This window comes from Heliangelus exortis, chromosome 26 (assembly GCF_036169615.1).
Source record: "Heliangelus exortis chromosome 26, bHelExo1.hap1, whole genome shotgun sequence".
Lineage (NCBI taxonomy): Eukaryota > Metazoa > Chordata > Aves > Apodiformes > Trochilidae > Heliangelus > Heliangelus exortis.
In genome coordinates this window covers 1,983,947-1,999,559 of record NC_092447.1, presented here as the reverse complement: position 1 = coordinate 1,999,559, position 15,613 = coordinate 1,983,947, and the positions used below count along the sequence as shown (strand labels likewise).

At 44.4% G+C, this 15,613-nt stretch overlaps 1 protein-coding gene across 2 annotated transcripts in view; it reads left to right on the top strand.

Annotated features, from left to right (window-relative positions):
• NECTIN1 (nectin cell adhesion molecule 1) overlaps nucleotides 1-7,301 on the top strand; it is a 90,916-nt gene extending 83,615 nt beyond the window's left edge. The window contains exon 9 of one of the 2 annotated variants that reach the window (XM_071769217.1): nucleotides 3,390-7,301. In XM_071769217.1, coding sequence (XP_071625318.1) covers nucleotides 3,390-3,608 — 219 coding nt within the window. In that variant the 3' untranslated portion in view covers nucleotides 3,609-7,301. The remainder of the gene's footprint in view (nucleotides 1-3,389) is intronic. The other variant, XM_071769221.1, reaches the window with a different exon arrangement.
• The last annotated feature ends 8,312 nt before the right edge of the window (nucleotides 7,302-15,613 follow it).

Below are 15,613 nucleotides of genomic sequence, written 5' to 3'. Positions count from 1 at the left end.
GCAGGGGAGAGAGAAGGACTCGGGGAAGAAACAGCATGGAGGGAAATATTTAAGATTAATGATTGTCTAAGATGCTGTAGGAATGCAGAATGTAGGTGGATACTATAGGCAGAGAGAGCAAGAGTTAAAAGCAAGCTGCAAAGAGGAATGTAAATTATAAGTTTCTAAGTTTTAGTATATAAGTTATAGTATATATGTTTTATAAGTGTATATATATATAAATATATAGTATACAAGTTTTATATAAAGTTTTCTGCGTAAGTAATACTTGCACCCCTCATCACAGCTCCTTTCCCATATTTTGAGAAATTCAGCTTTCCTCATGCTCCTCCACCTCTTCTTTTTCTGAACCCAGTGGTGAGCCCTGGTGTCCCACCTGCTCTGCTTACAAAAGTCAAGCACTCCTCAAAGCAGGCTCAGGGCTACTGCTTCCTACCCATCCCTGACAAGTGAATGTTTGTTCTTTAATCTGGACAGTGATTGCTCCAGGAGCTTCCTCACAGATAAGGTGTCAGAGAGCAGGTGCATGCCAGCAGACCTCTGAAGTTGTGGCCATATTAGAAAGCTGAAAAGCAGCTCAAAAATGCTGAACAGGGAATCCAAAAAGAAGAAGAGGGTGTAAGGCTCCCAGCACCGTGATGAAATGTTCTTATTTTTGGTTCAGGAGAAAGGTTGAGAGTAAGACATGGATGAAATGAAAGCTCTCTAATTCAATCAAATAAAGACTGTTTAAAGGTAATCTTCCAGGCTGTCTGAAATGGATAGATGGTTGACATCCCCTTTAATCAAGCTCTTGAAAATAAAACTGAGAGGGGAGGATATAACCCAGATAATGAAGAATTGCATGGAGTCATGCTGGAAACAAAGGCAAGTGGGGGAAGTCAGGTGGGGGAAGGTGACAGAATTGTGTGCCAGTTCAATTTAATTAGTTAATTATCCCTAATTTAATTTCAAACTTTGTTAAAGATAAATTAGGTTTGGGAAAATTCACAGTGGGACTGGGGAAGGAAGTCAAAGGGCAGCGCCTGCTAAATATGTTAAAAAACCATCAGGCTGATTTTGTTCACTTCCCTTTTGCCACTCAGAAATGAGATCAGGGAACACAGCTGGGGCAATGTGACTCCTGGCTTGCTGAAGAGAGGTGCATACAAGGAAGCCTCTTCCTTTGAGCTTGATGCTGGCATTTTCCAGCTGCCCTGCTTTGCCTTTGCTCTCACCTATGAAGAGTGAGGACAAAACACTGACCAGAAAGAAGAGTTTGTTCATACTCAATAGAAGTGCTGACAAAATTGCACTTATTTTCTCCAGTCCTGCTTCTTGGGTTCTTGTTTCATGCCCACACTCACTGCTAGATGAGCAGCTTTGCTGATGCAGTGTCTTGTCAATAGGCAGCCCATGAAATAGCATCTCATAACCTCCTCAGCTTCTTTCAGTGTTAGATGTCAACCCAGTTTGCACAAGATGTCTGGTTAACTGAGAAACTTTCTCCTGTTAGACCTTTCTATTACACTTTTTGAGTGCACATATTGGTGTGAAGCCCTAAGCTTTTTCTATTGCATGCTCAAAAAGCATAAGGACCTCCCCTCCCATTTCACTGCCAGCAGACTGCCAGCCTTGCTAAGGGACCCTCTTGCCTGCTATTTCTTACTAAATACTGTCCCTGAGGCAACTTTCCTTTCAGGTTAGCTTTATCCAGAAAGTTGAACTCTCCCTTATCAGTGGACAAAACCTCATGAGGTAGCTGTGGGAATGACCCACCTGAATCTCAGATACCAACACAGCAATTCTAAACAGAAGGTTGTTTTTTGCTATCTGGGCAGGCCAAGATCAGTGACTTTTAAAAGCTCGAGCAGTGGGGTATTCAGTTTTGGCAAGGAAAAGGAGCTGGAAGTCAGGTTGCTGTTTTCCTGGTGCTCAGACAAACTTCCCAACCTCTGGGAGCTTTCATTGCAAGGCAGTTCCTGATGTTGCCTTTTGACTGTGCAATCCTCCAGCCTGCTTGCTGCCTCTCCTAGCAGTCTGAACCATCAATAAATTAGTGTTGACACGTTGTTTTCTATATGATTTTTTAGAGCAACCTGGTGAAATATTTATCCAGAATCTGGCAGCAGATGAGCAGACTAGATTGTTCTGTTCCTTCAGGTGTTTTCTCCTGAGGGTCAAGTCTTTGTTCTTTCCACTAAACTGACTGTGTCTGGTATTTTGAAAGTGAACAAGGAAGGACTCAAGGGCAAGGTACTTGCTTCAACCAGCCCCAGTTCAAACCACAAGCATAAAGATGATAGCCAGTGCATTTTCTCTCAGAAAAGAAATTAGCCCTGGGTTAGAGGAGCTAATCCCATGAATGTGGGTTGATTTTGAAGACCAGAATGCTGTCCTCACTGGCCATCCCTCCTGCTTGGGCCATCTTGCAGGACTTCAAACCAAAGGAAAGGGGCTGTGAGCAGGGAGGAATCCTTCCCATCTACTGCCACCCTCTGGGGAGCCAGATCCTGGGCTGTGGGAAAGCTCTGCTCTCCAATGAGTCCCTTGGGCTGCCCAGCAGGCACCCCAGGGCAGGGAGGGGTGGGGGTTCTGCTGTTGGCATGGAGCTTTCTGGGAGAAAAAGGGTCCCCACAACTTTTGCACTTTAACAAGCAATGTTTCCTCAGTGTTGCTTGCCACACCTCTGCAAAGTTATCTCCGTATAAATCAAAGTGTTTGGGGCTCCGAGGGGTTTCCATTTCATTTGGCAGTTAAAGAGGAAGACTGAAATTTTGCAAAACATCCATAAGAATTCAGGGAAGATCATGGGACCACAGGGCGGTCTTGATCTTTCAAGTGCTTTATATTCTCTGGAGTTGATTTGACTCACAAAACTGGCCCCAGGGCTTTCAGTGGAACTGCTCACACAGGTAAAGCTCAGCACATGCAGTCCTACCTGCTAGCTAAACAAGAGACACAATAAACTATTTCACCTCCAAAGTCCCAGGTTAGACATATGTGCCCTTAAAATGAAAGAGCAGGAGCCTGGGTTAGATTAATGATGTCCAAGCACTGCTTTTTCAAACCTCAGGTGTGGAAGAGTTAGGAGTATTGAAAAGAAACTCTTCTCTCTGGCTGACTGCTTGTTTTTTCCAGAGAGGCAGAGCATTTGCAGACAAGGGGCAAACCATGCAAAATCTCTGCATGTTCATCAGCAGTGTGGGTATTTCAGGAAACGGGACGAAAACTTTGAAATGTGAGGGTTTATCACCCGGGTTTCTCCTTTTCTGAAGCAAGAAAGCAGAACTATTTAACTTTCCATCCTGCTCGTTACACGTGTGTCTCAGCAAGGAGCTGGAGAGCTGTGTGTTTGCTTGCTAATAATCCCAGAGTTTTCACCCGTTGACTTTTGTCTCTACTTACAGAACTTTGGAAAGTGTCACTCAGAGATATCGAATGCGAGTGATTACCTGACCCGCTGTAACTCACACGAAGATCGATATCTGGAGAAGATCCCTCATGTTTATACCCCCTTGTCAGATCTCCCACAAGATCTTTATCCTCATCATTCTGACATCTCATTCTGCTGCCCACCTCCCGGGTCCCGGGCTCCTTACATCTGTCCTAAGGAACAGTATGTTTAAAGTGTCACCACACCCAAACGAAGAAGCTGATGTTTTTTCACTTCTCCTGACCCTCTTGCTCAACACTCAAGGCCTTTCAGATCCACCTTTTGCCACTGTTTATTTTATTTATTGATTGCAATTGTAATTGACATGATTAGGTTAAGTACCTGCCTGGCTTGCTAATGCTCAAGGGAACACTCTGCCTTTGCCCATATTCTGTATTTGCATCTTTCTTTTCTCATCCTGCCCCTCCTGTACCAAGCTGGCTCTGTGTGTGCACGTCTGTGTGGGTGACACTGCCCTGTGTCAGATGGGATGTTCCCAACCTGATTAAATGTCCCCAGGTTTCCTCCTCTGGATCTCTGCCCTGTTTGCACCAGAGGAGCTGGGGGTGGATTCTTCACATCCCTGGTTCCAGCTTATGTGAAGCTTCACAGCACAACCAGTGCTCAAACCTGAGGCAGTAGTGGTTTGTTTGGGTTTTTTTTCCTCTTTTGGAGAGTTTTGTTTCCCCCTTGGCAGTGGGGATAGGAAATCCCTGTTAAACAGCCAAGATTGGTGAACCAAATAATAAGATGCTTATAATGAAAGATACTCAAAACCAACCCAAGAATAGCTTGGTTTAGGTCTTTTGTTTCTGCCCTTTCTCCCTCCTGCTTCCACTCCCAGTCTTTTGGATTGATTCTGAAATCCAGATGGCACTGGGACATGTTTTGAAGCCAACACATTTTGAGAGAGCATCCTTTAAATAACCATCTTATAACCTGAAACCCAAAGGGGAATAAAAATTAGAAAGGAAAACATTCTCTCTAATTTTCCTTTTCAGGAAAGCCTAATGTGGCCCCCCACTAGCTTTTCTCCCTCTCTTCCTTGCATCTGTTGATTGGAATTTTAAAATTAACTCAGGCAGAATATAAAGAATAAATCATTATTTCAGGTAATCTTCTTGCTCTTAATGAAGAATAGAAGCCAACAGGGGAATCTGGCCTTTTTAACTTTTAAAAAAGCATCTTAGTGTTGGGACTACACTTTTTTTTATATTGGAATGTGTGTGGATGTGTAAATCCAAATGTGTACATCCCTATGACCACAGAGTGTTTCAGAGAAGGGAATTTATCTCCACATCACATTTGTGTTCACTTGTATTAGAAGAAAAGTAAATATAGATGTACACTTAACTGCATACAAAAGCAAAGAAGAGGAAGAGGAGAAAAAGTAATGAACATGCTGTATCAGAGCTTGGTTTCAAGGATAACTTCCATCTGTTTCACAAGAGAGATGGCAGGTGGGACAGTTCTGACAGGGGGATATTCCTTCTTGGGGCATAGGCATTTACTTCCCTTTGTCTCAGGCTGGCTGTTTGGCATTCTGCAGACATTGCACACTTTACAGCATTCTGGAAGCCATGAGGATGTTTGAGCAAAGTGCATGTGGGAGGGAGAGATGGGGACCACACCTGTGCTACCTGTATGAACACAAAGCCAGACTGAAAGCCTCCCGATGAGAGGAGGGATGATGATCATGTTGGATCCTACCAGCCCACCTCCTGCCATGCCAGATGGACTGAGGCACCATTTTATTTTTGTATACCTGGATCTAAACAGCTATAATTGTTCTATGCACTTGCTGTGTTCCCATCACCTCGAGTAGCCTCAAGACTCATCCTGCTTGTCCCTCTTCCTCTGCAGAGAAGCACATCCTTGTTCACACTGCCTCGTGGATCCCCTGGGGGCTAATAAATAGATCTGTGTAGAAGAGAGAAGTTTGTCCTTCCATTAGTACAGTCCACACTGTGTGAGGATGGCAGCCCATGCATGGATTCCCCTGGACCCTTGCATGGCATCCAACATCCCCCTGGAGAACTGACTCTCCCCACCCCTCTGCTTCCCTGGTACCACTCTGTGCTTTGTGGTAGCTGCTCACATGGACAAGATTTCATCTCTGTGGATGGAAACTGCTGCACACTCTAGGGAGGTGGTTTCCCACCAGACTGACAGGTTGTTGTAGCAGCTAGGTGACCTTGCTCTGCTTGGTGAGGTGTGGATGAAAGGGCACCAGTGCATTTCTTGGCCAAGTTCTGGCAGGCAGAGCAGCTTTCAAATGTGCTGGGGCATGGGGTGCTCTCCTTCCTGCAGGATCAGGGACCTGTAGAGACACAGCCCAAGAGCATTAAATACAACTTTTCCAATACCATCTTTTTGGACTTGACTGATGGAACCCTTTTGGAGTCATTTGGACTCACATTTCCTCTGCCAGTCTTCAGAGAATTCAGCCATTTTCTCACCACCAATGAACTCCAGCACTACGTGTCTTGATTCAAATAATGTATTTCTCTCTCTTCTTTTTTTTTCTCAACATACCAGTACTTTCTGGCTACCACGGAGCTGGAAATTGGGTGTGCTCTGAACTGAAGCCACAGCAAACACATCACTTCAGCAAGGGAACCATGATTTGGAGTCTGGCAAATCTGCCTTTGGTCGCTCTGTTTGGAAAGGTGATGAGGTGCTGGAAAACCTGGGGGTCTGACATCTTGGAATCAACTCAGAACCCCTGAACATGGAGAAAAAGTAAACAAAAGTCCATTACACCCTTCCCTGTTTGCATACCTGCAATAGCAGGATGCTGCATGCACGGTAGAAATTAAAGTAGATTTGATTGGGATCCATCACCTGGTGCAGTTTCAGGCAGTTCTAAGAATCTAATTCAGAAGTTGATTATAGTCAGGTGTTCAGATTCAAGCTAAAGAAAATGATTGGCTGCCAGAGGAGGCAGAGGACATGGCACAGGTTGTTTTCATTGCTGCTTTGATGAGGAGGGGGAAGGGGCAGAGATACAGAGAAAACCCAGTTGCTTTGTGCAGCTTTTAATTTGAGCTGCCCACAGAAGATGGCCACAAAGGGTTTTACTGTGCTTTTCAGCAAAGCAGAGAGATTTTAGTCCTCCTTAGAAAGGGAAACAGCTAGAAAATCTTCAACTCAAAGCAATAGTGTGACTTATGGCAGCAAGTGTATTGAGCTTGGGAATGTCTTGGTTCTCCTCACCTGTTAACAATCTTCTTAATGACTGGGTTCGTCTCAAAAGAGGGCAAAAGGGAGCCTCCACACCCTACCTAATTCCTTTGTACCTTAGGAAGAGGGGGAAAAGCCCTGAAGACAAGAGATCATGAGATTCAAGTCCATCGTTTCAGTTTTACAAAGCTGCGTTTCTATGGTTCTGATTCGGGGTTCTTGTTCCTCCCTCCCTTTCCACACATGGCACAACTTTTGCCCGATGGCTGTTCCCAAACTTTGCTGCAGCTCTTGCCATGGGCTCCAGGATAAAGCCACCCATGTCTGCAGTGACCTCTCAGGCACAGAAATCCTGCTGCAGCAACACTGCTGAGAGGTCTTCTCCTCCTGCCAGGGTGCAAACTGCTTTTAAAAGATCCCTTCTCCGGGAAGAGAGACATCCAGGAACACTGTTGGAGGTGGATTGCTGAACCAGTTGAACAGGATGGTGCTAGCAGTACACAGGTGGGACTGGTTTTACTTCTGTTTCTTACAGGTGTGAGACATGAAGCCACCCTTCCTGTTATTGGGGTGAAATGTCATGATTTCTGTTCTGATGTTGGTAGGCACTGACACAAGAGCTCTTGAGATGGAAAAGACTGATCACAGAACTTAAATAAAAGTGAACTGAGGAGTTACAACTACTTCTCTCATAGCTGTGAAACTTGTGTGAGGTGCTTGATCTCTCCTTTCTCCCAGAGCAGTGGGAAGGGGCTTGGGATGCTTCGTGTGTGTGGGGATCAAATGTGCTGTGGTCAGGGGCAAGCCTGGGCCCTGCACCAGCTGGTGGGAAGCACTCCCTGCTTAATCTGGGATTAACAAGAGCTGGATTCACACGAGAAAGAGGCCACAGAATGGAACCCCCCACCTCTAAAGGGGCCCCTCTGGTTAAAAAAAAAAAAAAAAAAAAAAAAAAAAGGAGAGAGAAGTGAGTGATCCTGAGGGAGTGGGGTTGGTCTCTTCTCACTGGTGAGAGATGACAGGAGAAGGGGAAATGGCCTCAAATTGCATCAGAGGAGATACAGGCTGGATATCAGGAAAAACTTTTTTACAGAAAAAAACCTCCTGCTGTTCTGGTCCTGCTCCTGTGCCTGCCTGGCCTCAGGAGCATCCTGCTGTGCACAGACAGACAGACACCCAGAGGGGGACAGGGTGACAAGGTGTCAGTCCAGTCCAGCTGAACATGAAGCTGATGCTTCCTTAGGGGGTGCCCTCTCAGACAGAGCTGATCAATACACCATTAGAGGATTTTTAACACAAGCCACTAATGCTGAGAATGAAAAATCCCCAGGATATTTTTTAATAAAAAAAAGCTCCACTGCACAAAGATGGAGCCTCTGCACCTGGATAAAAATCTTTTAGAACAATTCACAGATCTGGGCTAGCAAATGGCAGAACTGTGGGGTCACGAAGGGAAGGCAAAAGCTCTTGCAGTCACTGGGCTGAACACAGCCAGAGCAGCAGCCCAAGCTGGTTATACCAGGTAGGCATTTTTTGGATTGCATGAGATAAACAGCAGCACATATTGCTCCAGAGTTTCTCTCAGTGGTTTCTCAAGGAGAGCCAGAACTTATCCTCAGGGCCAAAGTATCCCAGGAGAGCCTGCAGATCCCTGCAGCAAGCAGGATGGTGAAAGCAGACTGCTGGCAGTGCTAGCACCACTATGCACAAAACCAGACAAGTTTATCCTGTATTTCTGGAACCTGCCATCTCCCCCCAGGACTCAATTTACTTTCTGAACAAGGGAAAAGCATCTGGATTCATCTCCTGTGTAGCAGGACATAGCACAAGGGCCATCTGCACAGGGGATCCCACCAATGCCAAGGAAGAGCTTTGTTCATCTGCCATGCAAAGGAACACAACCAACCAACCAAGGATCAGAGGCAATTTGTACAGGTAAGGTGAAAAAGGTGCTTACTCAAACAGAGGTTCTGTGAAACACATCCATTCCTGCTTTTTTTTTTTTTATTTCCCCACCCCTATCAGTTGTGCAAGCAGGGCCAACACTTAAGATGAGTTTTGAGGTCTCCTTCTCCAGTGCTGAATGGTCAGTGCCTCACTCTGAACTTTGTGTGTAGATAGAAATTTATGTATTGATCTGTATTTACAAAACTAAAATATCAGTATTACTGCCTCCTGGGCTGAACTCAATATATAAAACATACCCAAATACTTATATAGCTAAAGAGCTGTTGCTTTTCCTTGGAGCTAATCACCTTTTGGAAGAGCTTTTCATGTAGAAGCAAAAAATAGGCACCATAGATGGCAGAAAATATACCACAAATATGGAGTGGAACAGGGGAGCTGCAAATTAAAGGACAACACAGGAAAGAATTGGATTAGAGATTCTACTTCTCTGCTGCAGACAGGGATAGATGATCTCTGGTTTTTTTGCTGTATTGTCATGCTCTATTTTCCTTCCCTTTATGGTGGGTGGGAGGTGAGGTTTTAAAGCCTGCCAAGAATTCATCCAGCCCTGTTCCTCTGGGTGAACAGCCCCATACAGGATGAGCTTTCTCCAAGCTTTCTCCCACCCCCAGGTCCCCCCTTCCCCCTTGTAATCCGGGCTCGAGTACCATCATTTTCATATCAGTACTAATTACATTAATTATTCTCCTCAGTATAAAACTCATTAAGCTGGAATTTATGGTTCATTAGCTCAGAGCCAGAGTTCTTCCTTTGTGCAGTGGTGTGGGGCCAGGATTATTTCTGTCCTGGCTGCAGGCAGGTTCTTATCCATCCCTTGGCCATGCTCAGCATCACCTACTGAAGTGTGAACAAAGTTGTGTGTGCTCATATGGGGCATCCCACCAGGCAGGGAAGGTGTTCCTCAATCACAGGGTGACTGGAAAGGTCAACACCCCTGGTGCAGATGTGAATTGCATTTTCTTACCATTCTGGGAAGATCTGTGCCTTTTCTTGGGATGGAGGGAAGCATTTCTCCCAGGGGCACCCCTCTAACATCATATTCTTCTAGAGAGTAGCCAGGGTTGGTCTTTCACTGGGTTTGATCTTGGAATGTAAAAGCAGTCCTGGAATGGGAGGGAAGGAAGAAAGAAGAGAAGCTGCATGTCCTTGGGCATGGGGTCCAACCCACCATGTTTCTGACAGACCTCACAAACTGGGTATGGGCTGGCCCAGAGATGGAGGTGAGAGCCAGGCTGACCTCCTAATGGACCCAACTGACAGAGAATCCATTTCCTGAGTGCAGTTCCTCCTTCACACTGTGCAGGTTTCTACTGCACTCCCTAATTGCTGTAATTAAGCAGTCATGCTGAATGATGCCAGACAGAGGGTTCAGAGTCATTACAGGCCTGCAGAAGATTAAACCAGCCCCAGCTTCCATGGCCAAGCTCTTCCTCATGGTGATGATGATGATGCAGATTAGGAGCCAGGGCTTTGTGACATGGGGTGATATAATTTGTCATGTCTCAGGGTTGCCCTTCTCAAACAAGGCCAGCACAGGAGGGAACAGGAGGGCACTGGTCTTCTGTCCAGTCCCAGGGACCTCTGCATCCCTCCACCTCCCAGAGGAGGGTGGCTGCACTGAGCTCTGGAAGGGAAAGGTCATAGTGCCTGGCAGAGAGATGGGAGTGATGCTTGATGTCTGTTCTGTCATTTCTCAAACATGAGAATAAATATGCAGCTGGCTTTGTGCAAGTGAAAAGCCCTGTGGAGCAGAGTGGGGGTCCAGTTTCACATGAATCACTTTGTATCCAGTGTTTTGTCTCTCTTCTGGTCCCCTTTAGGGGGGAGCTCTGAGGTCCCCTTTAGCCTCTAACCTCAGGGATCATGGAGTTCAAACCTGTTTCCCTATGGTTTTATACAGCAGGCTGGTGAGCTGAGAAATGGCCTTCTGTAGGCATTTGCTGACAACAGCAGAGGACTGAACTGGAGACCTTTTTACTCTCACAGCTTTACCCCCTCCCTCCTCAGCAGTTTTTTCCCTTGAGGGCACCCAGTGTGTTTCAGACCTTCTTCTATTCATACAGGCAGTGAAACAAACTGTGTACAAAAGACAACAGCTCAGTTCATATACAATTGGCATCTAACTCATTTCTGTGTGAATGTGAAGATCAATACTGTTTATAGAATCCACAAAGGCTCTTCAATTGGTCAGTGTCCTTGTTAAGTTTGTTTCTGTCTGTCAAAAGATCCTTTCAGGAGGTGATTCTATGAGCTGAAGAAGGAAAATAATGGTTCCCATTTCTCTAATGAGCCCTGTGAAATCTTTAGCCATCTCCCAGTGTCCCCACTAGAGGGAAAGTGTTTCTTGGTAATCATTTTTATGGGGTGGATTGGTTTTTCTTGGAATTTTGCCTGACTAGTCAAATTCTGGAGCTTGGTGTTGCTCCAACTGAGGTCAAAGTGTCTTCTTACACATGCAAGAACATGTATTTCTCCAGCAGATGTTAAATGATTTCAGATCCACTTGCATTTGCAAATGTTGTGGGCATAACAATAAAAGACAAGTTTGCTCTGTCCCAGAGCAGCAGAGCTCCACAGTTTTGTTTTGGTGTTTTTTTTTTTTGCAGTTTTCTATGCCTCTAATTCTCCAGAAACATCTTCAAAACAGTGTCAGATCTCTGTGTTCTGTTTATTCTGCCTGTGCTAGGAACAAGTCCAGCCCTGTGGTCATCTGGCCCAGCGATAGCTTCTTTCCATCTGGGCATCTTCCAGGGGCTTGTACAGCTGTTGACTGGTTTCCCATTGCCATCTGTTTCTCTGCTCAATGGCTCACCAGTTCAGTCCACAATTTCCAGTATGGCTCTTGTGATGTAGTGAGATGGCAACACCCCCTGGGGCTGCTGAACAGCACAGGCTGAGGTCTCCAATTTGCAACTGCTCTTTTTTTTTCAGTGTTCACCTGCTAAAGCTGTCAGAATTGTTACTAATATTCCATCCCTGTTTATTGATGATAAACCAGCTGGAGTGTGATTGCTCGTTATAGCTCAGGGTCTGATGATAAATGTTGTGGTTAAGCTGGCCATTTTCTAGCTGTCAGGGCCTCAATACCAGAAAACCTTTATTTTGCTTTTCCTTCAAGCTGTATGGAATAGAAATGGTGGAAGCCACCCCATCCCTCTCTCAGAGAGTAACAGCCTCAGGGTAAGGCAGGACAACCCAAAAGCACCAGGGCTCTATCTGTGCCATTCACATCTGACTATCTGATGGAGAGGAGTTTATTTCTCTGCAGGGTATAAAAGACAGCAAAGAAACTTCATGGTAAATCCAGAGCTGAAATTAATTATTTTTCTGTTTGGTTTTTTTCCCCTACCTTTTTGGAGAGCTTTTTTTTTTTTTTTTCACAAAATCCTATGAATATAGTCACAGAACTCCATAGCCCTTCTGAAATTTTTTTTGAGCACTGGATTCTTCTGTTCCTGTTTGCCCAGCTAATTACCCTTTTAGCTTGCTTTTGCTCTATTTTCACAGATCTCTTGGTTTATTTATATCTACCTATCTATAATTATTTCAGAACCATTACTCACAGCAGCACCAGGAAACATTACATTTCCCAATTTACAATTGCAATTACGATATCCGTCAGAAACAAATGCAGCTGCCTTTAATTTTAAGCAATATTTTGATCATCATAATTAAAAAAAAGAACTTATGGCATCGCACACATTAGAGAAATTAATATAATTTCCTCTGCTTTAAAAGCCATGCAAAGTAGTGGTCGATGGAGGAGAGATTTAGGGGGAGAATTAACTCTTGGTTGTTTCTACCACTCTTCAGGGCAGATTGAAAACCCTAATGATATTGGTTTTAAGACTTAACTTCTCTGAAGAATTTAATGTTTGAGTTCTTTGTCCTTCAACTTTTTTTCCCTCCTACTTTTCTCTGTCTGAAATTGCTGGTTATTGCAGTATTTGTGTGCAAACAAGAACATTTTCCTGTCACTGTTCATTTCAGCTTGCGTGCGTGAATGTGTGGGGACAGCTGAAATCCAGTTGGTGATATTATAATGGTGATATTATAATGGTGATATTATAATCATTCCCACAATTGCACATTACAAATTCAATAACAAACTGTGGCAGATCCTGGGTCTTGCATGTCTCATTGTGCTTTACAAGGAGCACACGCAGTGCAAGTTTGGTTTAACGACACAAAAGCATCTTTGAAAGAAGCAAGGATTCAGGTGAACAGCCAGGAACATCCTTTTCATGAGAGCTGGAGCTCATTCAATTAATTTTAATGTGCTGTCTCAGTCATGAAAAGTGGAAGTTTGACTTGTTGTTGTCTTAGTGGCAGGGGGTTCATCTGTTCATGTCTTTTCTTGTTGTATTATTTGCTTGCTACTTTGAACTTGCCTCTCAGGGCTCATCTTGGGGAAGTGCTCAGCATGATGGGGTGACATGCCATAGATTCCTGCACCTCTAAAAAATCCTGGTCCGTTTTTTCCCTTGGAGTACTGACTGGCAGATTAACACCAGAGGCTGAAGCTCTATGGATGCTCAGAAAGGGCAAATTCAGAGAGCTTCCCTATGGAAGGGGAAGGATAGCTTCCTAAACAACAAAACAAACAAACCAACAAAGTTGCAATTAAAACCTGATATTAAGTGCAAATTTAGCCTGCCACTGAGTAGCTTGACCCATTGAATTGGGATCAAGGTTTGAGGAGGAGGGGTGTGCTCAGAGCTCTGTTCTTACTTGGCAGAATTAATATGTCACATTTATAATTTCTTGCACTGTGACAGCCTCTGTAGGTCCCATCCAGCTGGTGCTGTACCAGGTATGTGGTGTCCCTGTTCTGAAACTCATGTGGCCAAAAGCTGGGAGAAGGGAAGAGTTTAGAGCCTGGCCAGAAGGTCTGGTTGATGATCCCATGTGGTTACATGGTGGATGCATAGGACAGGACCTGTCTCTGCATTTCCCCTGCTCCAGCCCAAATCTTCAGTGCCAGAGAGCATTGGATCAGTGTCTTCACTGAGCCTGAAAACCCTTTCTGTGTTGGTCACATTGTCAGAGCAAAATCAAGCTCAGAGCATGGAGTGGTGTGCAGGGAGTTGGAGCTAATAACTACAGGGGTATCAGAGAACAGATGGCACTGAGCAGATGCCCATTGCTGTCTGCTGAGGTTTATATCCCTTCTGAAGGACCTGTGAGGCTGAGCAAGACATGGCCAGAAGGATGAGCAATCCTTACATGTTCCTGGCCAGTGGTTGTGGCACTAATGGCCCTTGTACCATGCCTGCAAATGGCTCTCTGCTCCCAGATCACTCATAGCAGCCTGCCCTGTGTTCTGTGGGAATGGTTTTCCTTCTGCATTGGCAAAACAAACACACACAAACCCCCCACAGCACGGGGGATGATGAGTGTTTGAGTATCAGGTCAGATACACCTGGGGAAAGGAGGCTGATGCTAAACTAAATGATCTCATTGCAATTCCCTCCATTCTTCCTCCCATTCCTCCCATGGTGTGAGATCTGATAACTCATCTGACCACAGATTTCCAATAGATGCAAGATGATTTTGAGATAATTTGGTATCTGTCAGTAACAGATCAGAAAGACGAGACTTTTTTTTTTTCTTTTTTTTTTTTTTTAATGCACAAGCACACACAGCCACAGTGTGAAAAGAGACAATCTCATTTCAAACAGAAAACATAAGCATGAGAGGAGGGGGGACTGCCTTACTGCCTTCTTTCATGGTTTCCCCTTCAGCTTGGCATATCATTTTACCAGCCAGTGTGATCACATTCTTAATTTCAACCTCAAAAGGTCAGTTCAGTTAAAGAAAAATCAAACTGTACTCAGTTGTCTGCACATCAGTGCTTGGAGCACAGAGCAATAATCACTCCCTGATCAGAACTTGTTTGCCATTATCTGCTTGGTGTTGGTCTATGATATATGAAGCAATTTTGGCTGAGACAGTTCTGTTCTGTGTGAATGCAGCTCCTCCCTGGTAAAAAACTATACAGGATTGGGTTTGGGGTTTTTTTGGTTGTTTTTCTTTGTGCTTTCTATTTTCCTTACCAAGGAGCAATGAATTTTAAACTAAAAAGAGTTTTCAAACTGTAGCCAGCATCATTCATCTTTACAGTCCCAGGGTAAGAACAATCTCTTCATTAAACACTGAATTTTTCTCCATTACAGCACTATCTGAATGCATTTATTTAGTCATTTGTTAGAAGTCACTTGATGGGGTGCAGGGAAGGAGAGAATTATATAAAAGCAAAAGGGTTGTGTTTGTATGCACACTTGTATATTGTAAGTGCAGAAGTCTATAAAAATATCCAAACTTAATAACAACCATTACTCTGTAACCCAGACAAAAACTCTGCAATGATAGGAAGGAGCTGAAGGGAAAACAGGGATCTGGCAGTGAACCTCCTCTGGCAGTGGTGAGAACGGGAGGACTGGGGCTGGAGAAGAGTGATTCCTCTTTAAATGTTTGCAATCAGCATCAGAGGCCCTGGTCACAGATAGCTCTGTCTGCCCAAGGACATGATTGCCTTGTTGGCTGTGCTTTGTTTTGAGAGCTCTGCAAGAAGACAGGATTGAAGTGTAACAGGGATAGACAGCTTTGATCAGGATTTTTTGGATTCCCTAGGCCTGTCCTGTGCTTTATATATCAGTAATGGCTCAGGGCCATCTGATCAGAGGCTGGTTGTATAAATTCAGCACCCATTCATGGCATACATCAGGCTCATATGAATATGGAATGGGCAGAGTAAACACCTCAGCTGTGCTTCCCCTAAGTGATCATGGAAATGCAGGTTGCATCATCATCATTCCCAAGTTATTCCTGCTAGGATGCTTGTGACACTCCTACTTTCAGGAGATACATAGCTGGTTCTGGGTTTATTTTGTTTCCCCCTTCTCACTTTCATTAGAAAAAAAAGAAGTCTTCCTTGCATCTTCCCGAAGGCTGCTACGATTCCTCAGGGGCAATTTGTACAGACTAAACAACAACACCAAAAAAAAAAAAAAAAAAAAAAGGGACTGTTTCCATCCAAATACTCTT